The sequence below is a fragment of the Lycorma delicatula genome, chromosome 7 (genome assembly GCF_047948215.1).
Source record: "Lycorma delicatula isolate Av1 chromosome 7, ASM4794821v1, whole genome shotgun sequence".
Taxonomy (NCBI): Eukaryota; Metazoa; Arthropoda; class Insecta; order Hemiptera; family Fulgoridae; genus Lycorma; species Lycorma delicatula.
The window spans coordinates 107,637,485-107,651,253 of record NC_134461.1 but is presented as its reverse complement, the minus strand read 5'-3'; the positions used below and the strand labels follow the sequence as shown (position 1 = coordinate 107,651,253).

The 13,769-nt window shown below is 30.2% G+C and overlaps 1 protein-coding gene across 1 annotated transcript in view; it reads left to right on the top strand.

Moving 5' to 3' along the window:
- Positions 1-13,769, top strand: part of kat-60L1 (katanin p60 ATPase-containing subunit A-like 1) — a 106,220-nt gene that overhangs the window by 22,561 nt on the left and 69,890 nt on the right. The window contains exon 3 of the mRNA XM_075371237.1: positions 12,762-12,862. Within this exon, the coding sequence (XP_075227352.1) occupies positions 12,762-12,862 (101 nt within the window). The remainder of the gene's footprint in view (positions 1-12,761; positions 12,863-13,769) is intronic.

The following is a 13,769-nucleotide window of genomic DNA, read 5'->3' as shown; positions in this document are numbered from 1 at the left end:
TTTGCAGAATATCATTCATTGCAAATTCATTCTTGCTGGGCAGACAGTGAACAAGAAATGTGATGGGATATAGTAAAAAGGAAGCAGTCTGAAAAATGAGAAACAAATAATTGGATGCTTTTGCATGAGAATGCACCAGTGAATTGATACAGGTTTCTCAAAGGATAACTGACATGATACAATGCAAGAACTCTGGACCATCCACCATTCTCTTGACACCAGCTGATAATTACTTAATTCTTAGTTTGAAAAATTCCCTGAAAGGGTAAAGGTACAAGAACACTGATGATGTGATGGCCTTTGCAGCAAAGGAGCTGAAGGTTGTATCTCAAATTGGGTTCTAGGAATGTTTCTGACAACTTTATAAATGTTGGCAGAAGTATGTAGCTGCTGAAGGAAACTACTTTTATGAAAATATATTCTTAGACTTTTTCATGTTAGCAATGTTTGAAAAATAAACTAATTCAGTAACTTTTTGAACCTGCCTTAATCCATCGATAAGGAATTAATATATCCTTATAAATTTCATTGACAATTTTTTGCTTCAGTTCGTCAGTCATAAGAAGAGAAAGTATTGTCCAGAACAATCTTTGTTGTGAACATTCCTTCATTGAACATTATGCATCATTTTCTCACGCTTCACTATTAATTAGCATTGTCAATGAGACACTTTCATAGCCACACACTTTCATTATTTTTCTATAAATTTGTACAGGTAAAATCTTCTTGTGCTTAAAAACGGCTAATAATATATTTCTTGTATTTAAAAACATTATATAATAAAGATTATAAATTAAAAAATTACTTTTGTTTTTGAAATGAACACTAGATTTTTTTTCAGATTTTCATGTGAAAGTAATAAATTAGATGTAAATTCATTAGTTTTTTTTTTAAAGTAGTTAGTTTTTTCTCATCTTATTCATTTTTTCTGAATCTTGAGTCTTTTCGGAAGTAATCATTTTGTCTATTTCTTCATCTACCACATGATTTTTAGTTTAATATAGTTGTTCTTCAGGCTGCCTTATGTAATCACAACGCTAATAACATTTTCATTATAATTTTGCTTAATTCTGTGACAGAAAATTTAACAAAAAAAATGAATTTAAGTTTAAATTAATAAAGATGTATATGTATTTTATTTTAACCGTATATTTCCACAGATAAGATGATAGTTGAATAATAAAAAAAGGCCCCCAAAATCCAGGATTGTCTTATAAGACAAATACAAAAAAATTGGATTGAAATTTATATAAATTGAAACCATTATAAAATCAAACAAATCACTCGCCAGTGTATTTAAAATTCTGCAAAATCTTCACATTCATCATCTAATGAAAATAGATCAAGTACATCCTCAGTTTTTTTGTTGAGAAGCTCACACAGCACTTCAAGTGACACAGCCTGCATAGCTCCACCTTTCGTATACGACTTTTCACTACTCATCAACCAGTTGCCCACTGTTCATGCATGTGATGTGTTTAACTATATAACATTACAAGTTATGTATCAATATATGCACTTTCCTGCTGACATTTATTTATTTTTATCCATGATGAATGCTCTGACTGGGGCCAAGTCCATTTAAAACCTAGCTTTTTAACATATTTCAATTACTCTACACCGTACTTCATAGGTGTTATCATTTGCTTCAGATTGGCATAAACTTTTAAAAAATTAGAATAAAATGATGGAATAGATTTTCAATGGAATAATATGCATGCATGTTTCTCCTGATTTTACTATTTGTGATAAAATATGCATCAGTCTTTTATGTTCAACTGATTGTTCAATTTCAGAATAAAATATAGTGCGTTATTTATTCAAAGTAGACAATTTATTTTATAACATTTTAACATTATAGATTTTATAAATTAATGCACTTTTACATGTACAGATAGTTTACAGTCCAAATTGAATTTTATATTTATATATATATATATATACACACACACACACAAACAAGTATATATATTTTCATTTTTTTTTTTTTTATAACATTGAAAATAATTTTTTTTTACTTGAATTGTTGGCAGTCTTCTGCAAACAGTACTTGCTGTTAATGTAATTATCAGAAAAAAATTAACTTTTCGATTTTGGCGATTGCATTAAACTGAAGTCAAGATAAGTGGTAGGTACGGTTTATTGATGAAGTATGATTTCTAGCATCTTTTATGAATACCTGTATGAAATTAAATTATTCTTAATAGCATTCTTAAAGATAATATTGTAATAAAGAAAAAGTAGTCAAAACATGTAATATTAATTTTGATTTTAGAAATATATATAATGAAATTATAAAATTATAAATTTTCAATCTCCATGGCGGAGTAGTAGCATCTCTGCCTTTCAACTGGTTGGTTCCAGGTTCAATTGCCAGTCAGGCATGGCATTTTTATATGCTACAAAACTCTATTTTCCATGTACAAGCTTCTCTGTAAACTTTTGTGGAGAATTAATTTATCAAGAAATAAAAATCAAAACTACATCTGGGATTAACAGCATTTGACCACATTTAAACTGTACAATGTTTTGTTATTGTTTATTGAACATCTTAAAATCTTGTTAAGCACACTTCCTATACAAGTTTGTAAATAAAGTAATGAGACTGGTTCAGAAAAACTTTTTATTTACAATCCAATTATACATGGACTCTTATCATCTTTAAAGTAGTTCTCATGGGAAGCCATGCAATGCTTCAAACAGTTTTCCCACTCTTCATAACAGTATTGGAACTCAGAAATTGGAGTATCCTTCAGATGGTCGGTTACATTTTTTAAAAATGTTTTCTACTGATCCAAAATGGTGCCCTTTGAGGTGTTTTTTAAAGTCAGGAACAGGAAAATGCAATTAAACACATAAAAGGAGATGAAAATTTAATAATAGTTGGAGATTGGAATGCAAGCATTGGAAAAGGCAAGGAAGGAAATATAGTGGGTGAATACGGGCTGGCTAAAAGAAATGAAAGAGGGGACCGACTTATAGAGTTTTGCACGAAGTATAATTTAGTAATTGCCAACACCCAATTTAAAAATCATAATAGAAGAATATACACTTGGAAAAAGCCAGGGGATACTGCAAGGTATCAGATAGATTATATCATGGTTAAGCAAAGATTTAGAAATCAACTCGTTGACTGCAAAACTTACCCTGGAGCAGACATTGATAGCGACCATAATTTGGTAATAATAAAATGTAGATTGGGGTTTAAAAACCTGAAGAAAAGGTGTCAGATGAATCGATGGAATTTAGAGAAGCTTGAGGAAGAGGAGGTAAAGAAGATTTTTGAGGAGGACATCACAAGAGGTCTGAGTAAAAAAGATAAGGTAGAAAATGTAGAAGAAGAATGGGAGAATGTTAAAAAGGAAATTCTTAAATCAGCAGAAGCAAACTTAGGCGGAATAAAGAGAACCGGTAGAAAACCTTGGGTTTCAGACGATATATTGCAGCTGATGGATGAACGTAGAAAATATAAGAATGCTAGTGAGGAAGAAAGTAAAAGGAACTATCGGCAATTAAGAAATGCTATAAACAGGAAGTGCAAACTGGCGAAAGAAGAGTGGATTAAAGAAAAGTGTTCAGAAGTGGAAAGAGAAATGAACATTGGTAAAATAGACGGAGCATACAGGAAAGTTAAGGAAAATTTTGGGGTACATAAATTAAAATCTAATAATGTGTTAAACAAAGATGGTACACCAATATATAATACGAAAGGTAAAGTCGATAGATGGGTGGAATATATTGAAGAGTTATATGTAGGAAATGAATTAGAAAATGGTTTTATAGAGGAAGAAGAGGAAGTTGAGGAGGATGAAATGGGAGAAACAATACTGAGATCTGAATTTAAGAGAGCATTAAAAGATTTAAATGGCAGAAAGGCTCCTGGAATAGACGGAATACCTGTAGAATTACTGCGCAGTGCAGGTGAGGAAGCGATTGATAGATTATACAAACTGGTGTGTAATATTTATGAAAAAGGGGAATTTCCGTCAGACTTCAAAAAAAGTGTTATAGTCATGATACCAAAGAAAGCAGGGGCAGATAAATGTGAAGAATACAGAACAATTAGTTTAACTAGTCATGCATCAAAAATCTTAACTAGAATTCTATACAGAAGAATTGAGAGGAGAGTGGAAGAAGTGTTAGGAGAAGACCAATTTGGTTTCAGGAAAAGTATAGGGACAAGGGAAGCAATTTTAGGCCTCAGATTAATAGTAGAAGGAAGATTAAAGAAAAACAAACCAACATACTTGGCGTTTATAGACCTAGAAAAGGCATTCGATAACGTAGACTGGAATAAAATGCTCAGCATTTTAAAAAAATTAGGGTTCAAATACAGAGATAGAAGAACAATTGCTAACATGTACAGGAACCAAACAGCAACAGTAACAATTGAAGAACATAAGAAAGAAGCCGTAATAAGAAAGGGAGTCCGACAAGGATGTTACCTATCTCCGTTACTTTTTAATCTTTACATGGAACTAGCAGTTAATGATGTTAAAGAAGAATTTAGATTCGGAGTAACAGTACAAGGTGAAAAGATAAAGATGCTACGATTTGCTGATGATACCACTGAATGTGAAAATAGGAGGAGAAAAGATTATGGAGGTAGAAGAATTTTGTTATTTGGGAAGTAGAATTACTAAAGATGGACGAAGCAGGAGCGATATAAAATGCCAAATAGCACAAGCGAAACGAGCCTTCAGTAAGAAAAATAATTTGTTTACATCAAAAATTAATTTAAATGTCAGGAAAAGATTTTTGAAAGTATATGTTTGGAGTGTCGCTTTATATGGAAGTGAAACTTGGACAATCGGAGTATCTGAGAAGAAAAGATTAGAAGCTTTTGAAATGTGGTGCTGTAGGAGAATGTTAAAAATCAGATGGGTGGATAAAGTGACAAACGAAGAGGTATTGCGACAAATAGATGAAGAAAGAAGCATTTGGAAAAATATAGTTAAAAGAAGAGACAGACTTATAGGCCACATACTAAGGCATCCTGGAATAGTCGCTTTAATATTGGAAGGACAGGTAGAAGGAAAAAATTGTGTAGGCAGGCCATGTTTGGAATATGTAAAACAAATTGTTAGGGATGTAGGATGTAGAGGGTATACTGAAATGAAACGACTAGCACTAGATAGGGAATCTTGGAGAGCTACATCAAACCAGTCAAATGACTGAAGACAAAAAAAAAAACTGATCCAAAATGGTGCGCTTTGAGGTGTTTTTTAAAGTCAGGAACAGGAAACTTTCGCAGGGACTCAAGTCAGGTGAATAAGGTGGTTGAGGAACTACAGGAATGTTTTTCTTTGCCAAAAATTCATTAATTGAGAGTGAAGTGTGACAAGGTACATTGTCATATTGCAACATCCAGTTTTCTTTGATGGCTGGTCTCACATGGGCAACTTTTTTCTATAGTCTTTCAAGAATTTCTCGGTAAACATATTGATTTTATTGTATGCAGGAAAATGCTTACATTGTAGCACTTTGTGTTAACTCAATGTTTGTGAAGTTATGGTTTTTATTAAGTGAATCAATATTATTCATTGACTGAATTTGACAAATTTCTGTATTTCCAAACAGATCTTTTACATGTCTATATCAAATAGCAAATAAATTGAATTATGAAGTTTTTGTACACTTAGTTGGTAGTGTGATAATCTAGTAAAAGAGACTATTATTTTTGTGTAGATTTTTTTCATAAAATGGATTATTTTTTTATTACATCCATAATTTTAAATAAAATGAAATAGTTGCTGCGTGTATATTAAACGAAATAGTAATTTTTAATAATCTTGTGTAGGATTTGATAGGGCAAGTGAGAAGTGAAGTGGTTTCTTGTTGCTTTATTCATTGACCAAGATGTACTGTTGTTTATCAAAATGCTGCCCCTTGAAATTCAAATTATAATTCAGCCTTACAATTGACAATTTCATTCTGTTCACCACAAATACTGATTGTATAATGGATGTTGTTACTCTTAGAAAACGCAACTCTGCATAGTGCCTGTTTTACATCTATTACAGGCTTAAGAAAGACTAGAACAGAGTTTAAATGAATAAATCAGTGTTTCCTATTATGATGAGTAACCATTAATTATATATACTGTTATCTCTCTACTCAGTATGTTGGATACAGTGATTATTTGTTTTATTATTATATGTTTTTGAGAAGTGAAAAATGAAAATTGATATTTATTCGTGTTAGTCGATTGCCTTAAAATTTTCAGCGAATTTGTACTTCACTAAATCAGATTACATGTCACATTCATGAAAGACATGTTCAACGAGAAAAATTTGTTCCTTTACCGAAAGAACCATTACGTTTCTCCCAACTATTGATTCCAATAAATGAAACCCAATCCACTGGGTTGGTCTAATGGTGAACGTGTCTTCCTAAATCAGGCTGATTTGGAAGTCGAGAGTTCCAGCGTTCAAATCCTAGCAAAGACAGTTACTTTTATACGGATTTGAATACTAGATTGTGGATACCGGTGTTTTTGATGGTTGGATTTCAATTAACCACATATTTCATGAACGGTCGAAATGAGACTGTACAAGACTACACTTCATTTACACTCATACATATCATCCTCATTCATCGTCTGAAGTAATATCTGAACGGTAATTCCCGAAGTATAATCAGAAAAAAGAAGCATTTCAAACCCAACTCAACAACTGACGTTTTGGTTTATTACTGAGCAACGCCCAACGAACCCACAAGGCAACCAATATAATGTCAAAAGAACAGAATGCACCACCTAATTCTAAAGCATACTGTACAACGATTTTCCGAACGTACTGCATTATCTATTTCAACTAGGGAGCAACCGAGGAGATCTTCCTGCTTGCTTTCTTTCTGGTTATGTATTTTCTTTTATTTGTTTTCTTAAAAAATCTCAGAATTACGTAATGAAAATATCATTATTTTGTTGAAAATACTAAATTATTATAACAGATAAATGTATGATTTAATTAATATAAAGCAAAGCAGACGAAACGTGGTTTGATTAACGGTTGTTTTGTGTTGGTTTAGAATTATAATAGACTATTTTTCTGCCACGTTTCGGTCTGTTTTCTATTTAATTAGTCAGATTTCTTAAATGTTTCTTAATATAAACTTTTGTACAAATGTTTTTTACAGAATTTTATTTCTTGGGAATTTAATGAACTTGTAAGTAAAAACTAGAAAATTGTGTTTTGTCGAAATTATTTTTTTCAAAACTTATTGTAGTTAAGGTTTTAGGACCTGTTTCATTCAATTTTTCATGTCTAAAATCCATATCAAATTAAACTGTTAATTTTAGCTCCATGAATTACAATACGGCTTCATTTTTATCCTTGGATCAGACATTTAGGTCAAATTTTTTGCAACCTCTTTACTCGAAAACGAAGTGTTTCCTTGTTTTTATGAAATACATTTTTTTATATTTAACGGCAAATCGCGTGCCGTTGCAGAGTTTTGGCTGATTAATATTCCGCAACAGAATAATTGCCATTTTTTGATCGAACCGTTGCTAGAATCAGTGTAATGAGGAATGTTTTCCCAGTTCCTCCTGGCGCATCCAAGAAGAAGGTCCCCCCCAACTCCGTCATTTATCATTTGCATTATGCAATCATAAATGCCTTTTTGTTCATGCGTTAATTTGGGAATGTTTGATTGGTCATATGACTGAAGATCACCAATGTTGTAATTCTGTTCACGGCGTAAATCTACATCAAATGACGCAATCGCAGCTCGGGTGGGTGCTGTTTTAGCTGTTAAATATAATTCAAAGAAATTTGTTACTTAATCAGTTGTGATTTTGTTTACATTGGCAACGGCCATACGGACTCTTTGTGATTGGTCGTTGTGTTTGACAGCGGCTATCTTGCATTGATCTGATTGGTTTTCCTTTGTTTACATTTCCATCTTGATTTATTAGCCTCTTATTTATTAAAAAACTATACAAATTAAAAATAGATAGATAGATTTATTAAAAATAGATGAAAACAATCTTTGATGCGGGTTATATATCGTGCTAAAAATTTTTTTATCGTGTTTTTTTTTAATAATAAAATACAGATGTTTTAGCTGTTAAATATAATTCAAAGAAATTTGGTCGTTGTGTTTGACAGCGGCCATCTTGCATTGATCTGATTGGTTTTCCTTTGTTTACATTTCCAAATTAAAAATGTACAAATTAAAAATAGATAGATAGATTTATTAAAAATTGATGCAAAACAATCTTTGATGTGGGTTATATATCGTGCTAAAATTTGAGCTCAATCGGTGCAGAACATTTTGAGTTTTTGAAGCCGTACACAAACGAACTTAACATTTTTATATATATAGATTATAGTATGTTTCCCGAAATTTTTTCCGTTTTTTCGTTAGACGCTCTGTATATAATCTAATGTACAAGCAGGTTTACTACATCTTTTTTTTGAAAAGATATCGAAATTGATTATTTCGTGTTAAGATGAAAAAAATCTTTATTAAGTTTGATTTTTTAGAGTTAAATAGTAATATTGTAATTTCTGGAAATTGCAATCTTTTTCAAAATAGTCCCTAAGGATTACTTTTTTAAATATTAGGTAATAAGATCTTTTAGCTGACGCAAAGGTTATCATACATTCGCTTTTCGAGATAAAATTTTCAGAAGGTAAGGCTATCATATGGACGTGTACAGCAACTTTAATCGCCATATAAATAACTCTGATAAATGTGCTGTATTCCATCACTTTGTTCCACCCGCTTTTTTTCTAGGTAAAATTTATTTTCTTTAATATTTTTATGTTAAATAAATTTCTTTAAAATTTGTTAAACATGAAAATGTTTTCTCTAATCTAATGATCAGGTAAATTTTACAATTGTACAAATGTAAATGTACAGCATTTCTTAACGTAAAAATAAAAAAAAAAGAAATTAGGTCGCAATCATAATACGGTTAACGCCTTTTTCGTTTTCATCATTTTTAACTTTAAAGTAGTAAAATTTGTTAGTCCAATGTTATCATTAGTATCATGTTAGATTAGGTGACGGAATTAGGTGGAGGGTGTACGGACAGGTAGAAGACGTAACGAGGAGGGTAGGTTGAAACTGTGTAAACGAAAGTATTGTCCAATCTGGTGGTGCACGAACTTTTGAAGTACAAGTCAGACTGTTTCTCATCATCAAGTTATTGGGGGCAGTGAGTTGAGTAAATTGCAGGAACTGGACGTAAGGGGGTCAGAGTCAACTTATGTAGTTTATAAGTTACGGTATGAGTGGAGAGGGGGGAGTTAACTTTAATACATAAGAGATTCGAGGAGTCACGCTACAATATTTCTTATTCTTTTCCCTCCATTTTCCCCTTCCCTCGTACAGTCCTCTCGTTTCTGTTGATGACGTCAACAATGTACCTTACTTCCCCTTTCTTATAACTAAGGGCCGTGTAAGTGGTAAAACAATACTCTGCCCCCCTTTCGCGCAAGTATGTCGATGTTTATCTATCTGTACGCTTAGTAAGGAGTCCAGTTCTAGTTTAACGGATTTAACCGTTAAAGAAACATGAATATTCATTTCTTCTACTATAAAATGTATTATTATATACTTCGTTAAAATTAGTGCAAAAAAGTTTTATTTTAATTGTTTGATTTACTTTTATTTATTTTCTTTAACATTTAATTTTAGTGCCAGATTTTTTAATCTCAATTAAAACAGGTGGATTCTATCTAAATTAATTCATTTCATATATGAAAATGTAGCTACCGATTTTTTAAAAATTTTGTTTAATATTAAATTTGTTAAAAATATTTTACTTTCTGTATTTCGTGTATTATTCTGTAATTTTATAAAATTTTGAGTGTTCTACTTCATATGTTAATATTATATATATATTAATTCGATAACGTGTTTAATTAATTAGTGACGCTTTTACGTACTGTTCGTATTATTTCAAAATACTCAAAAAAGGGTTCTTTTTTCTTCATATTACGCACTGTTATTTACGATTACAAAAAAAAAAATATTGGTTAAATTTTTTGTTAACTAAATTATTTTTCTAAATATAAAATTATAAAAATCTGATGGTGACTGTCTGTTGGATATGTGTTTTTTTGTTAAAAAAGAAAATCGCTTTTTAATAAGGTTTATGTTGATTTATTTTTGTAATAGGTTGGTAAAAATTTCTAAACATATCTTATAGATAAGTTTTTTAATTATAAAAAATTAGCAGTTTTATAATTCACTCAGTCATATTTGTTTTCTTCTACCAGTTTTACAGCTATTGCCAGGTCTGGGTGTATGGGTAAATGCAGTTACCGGTACCGGCTTGCCAGGCTTGACTTAGTTGCATTCTATGTGTAAATGTACCGGTAAACATGTACTGAGGTCGACTATTCCTAAGACGTAGTTAATCTACAATCTGCCCTTCGGAACAATGAATAAATATGTTGAATATCTATAATTGAATTGAAGGAGGAAAACCCCGCAACAATTAAGATCTGTGTATTACATTTTATTCTGGCTGGCACACTTTTGTTGATGCATGATAATGAAATAAATTTTTTTTGTAGCGTATGAAAAATTCTATGCCTGGTTGTTCTCATACCCAGAACCTCCGGTTGAAAGGCAGAGACGCTACTTCTCTGCCTTTACTTCTGGTAATCGGTAGTTTATGATTAAATGATAAATCATTAATTTTTCTATTCTTTATAGGTTATAATTGTTATAGGAACAATTTTATATCATAAAAAAACAATAATAGTATAGTTGCATTGTAATGGCTTATATCAGCAGTAAGATGTCAAAAACTGATTTTCATTGTAGTTGTTATTCATAAAAAGCCTCTGAGGTACAAAAAGTATCAATGATTATCGCTTTTTATGAGAGTAATGATGTTCGTTATAGAAGTAGTCTCTCTGATAAACCGAGTGAAGGTGTCACTTCTAGGGATACCTAGAAATGTAATGCTGGATATCACCTGCATTAAATTTTCGAAATCTACTGCAGGTGATATCCACGATTAAAGCCCGTAGGTGACTTAGTATGTTGATGCATATGTATAGTTCGCTGAATGTACAATAATGTATATGAATATATATATATATATATATAAAATAAATGTCTATTCTCTTTAATTTTTATATATATATATATATATATATATATATATAATGTGTGTAGTTCACTGAAGAAACTACTTTATTCCTTACTTTCTTGGTGATCTTGGCTCGTTATGCTTGTTACTTGTTTGAAATTAGTTATGCCGCATTTTGGAATGGCTTTATTTCGTATTAGTTTGCCTGCAATATTTGGTTATGTCATCTAATAAATAAAACAACAGATATTAGAAAGGCAGATAGTAAAAGCATAAGCTTTTTTGTTAATATTTATTTTATTTTATTTACTATTATTTATTTATTATTTTATTTATTTTTTATTTTATTTTATTTTATTTTATTTAGATTTTTTTTCTATAACCTGTAGTGTGAATACTTTATGACGTTTGTTTTAAAAAACTTGCAGTTGCGTGTAAATATTAGCCCAAGTATCCATTTTCCCCCGGATTTCGGAAAACTTAACAATTATACAATAAAGATAGTATTAATTATGAATGTAGATCATTATTTTTGTTTGCTGTTCAAAAGAAAAATTAAGGATTTACAGCATATATATATATATATATATATATATATATATAGAATTACAGTTTATTAAAATTTAGATTTTTTATTTCTCAACCATTTATCGAGGGTATCGTGTGAATTTTTTCATTATCCTCTTTAATTTTTTAATTTTATTTTATTGGTACTTAAAATGTTATTTTTATAATTAAAAAAAATTATTAATCTAAATTAACCAAAATGTATTTAAGTACGGATTTTTTTCCAAATGAAAACTGGTCGTTACTTAAGTAATTTCCTTAGCTAATTAATAAAATTAAATAATAGTACAAGAGATATGGAAGTAAGAGTTATGGGAAGTATTGGAGGTCTGTTTTCCCTTTCTTCCTTGGAAATATTCCAAGGAATATTACCGGATAACTGTAGTTTTTTTTTTTAATTAACGTGTAACATTGTATTTATCGGATAGCAAATGTATATTATAAATTTGTGTACATCTATAATATTCGCGATAAAAATGATCATTCATTGATATTATAACAAGGAATAGTTAAGTATAGCCTGTTAATATAATTTCCAAACTGTTGGGCAATAATTTGATGCAAGGTAGTCTTTACTCTAATTTAGAGGCACACAATAGTCGCCCAATTATCATGTGGTTATTACATTACCATTAGACTGTAAAGAAGTTTATTAAAATTAACTATACAGATTTTTTTTAAATGTTGTTATTCAGTTTTTATCAGTAAATAATTTTTTTAAATTATATATGCAACATTGAATTAATTTCTGAATCTTTCTATGAGATATGATAATATACTAATAATATGATATTCGTTAAAATCAGGTTGTGTTTCTTTGTGTTGTTTTATTTTTAACAACTTAGAAATCTTGTATTTCTTATAAATTTATAATTGATTTATGTCTATTTTAAATCTTTGCAATTCAAATTGTTTAGAATTTTTCCATAAATTTATGTGTTCTCTTTCTTTATTCTGTTGCTTCACAGCGTTATTTTTTATCATTAACTATAATAGTGTAAAAATATCGTTATGTGGATTTAAATGTTTGTAAGCGAGTCGTGAAAAATTAACGATTGCTGTTTTTCTATAATAATTTTGTTGTGTTATACTGTTTTTTTAAATATCTAAATTGTTAAAATTAAATTTGGATTAGGTTCTTATCATGGGTAGAGGACAAGATGTCGTGGAAAGTGAGCATTTTGTTCTACGAGGGACCAGTACAGTTATCAAGACTAGATTTCTTCCGAGCATTACGTAAGTGACATTCTCCTTGTATAAATGTTTGAATTATGTTTTTCTTAAATTGTAAATCTATTTCAACTTAATGTAATAAAATAATTTTTTTTATTTAAGCGTAGTTTTAATATATCTTATTGTAATGGAATGCCTTTGTTTCTTCAACTTTACCAGGGATAAGTAGTGAAATGTATGAATTTTATTTAAAAAATGTCTTTCACATTTTTCTTTATCGATTATTTTTATCGTATATATTTTATTAAGTGTATTTTTTTGGTCGTCAGTCGTTTGACTGGTTTGATCCTCTTTTGCTTTCCTTTCTGATATGTGCCCGTCTTCTAGCCTCCAATATATCTCTTACATCCGACATCACCAATTATTTATCACATATCTTCCTCGTTGAATCTGTTTTTATCTCTAAATTCTTTTCTAGAACTAGGTTTACTGTCTCTGAATGTCTTTATACTCGAATAAGGTCCACTAACTTAGTCATTTTAATGGATTTCGGCACAGTTCATCTTGTCATTAATTTCATAATCTATCACCTTGCATAATTTTAAATTCACATCATATCTGAAAAGCTTTTTTCATTGTTATTTTGGCTTTTCTTCATATTTCACTGTAATAATCACTGCACTTTACAATTTTAATTCAGTGGAAAACGTTTAAAATGAATATAACGGGAAATATAGGGAATTACGAGTTATTACCCCGGTCTTGTAAAGAAAACACGAAAATTTTACTTGAAAAATATCGGCTATTGCAATTTTTTTTTTAAGAATAGATTTTTTACTTGTCTTGTAATGTATGTTTGTGGATACATAGCTACGAGCTTACTGGTAGTGAAAAATCAACTTTTACTCCGAAAGACATACAGTGTGTTGTGTCTTTAACTGCTATCGAATCTATGCACTTTTATTATCAC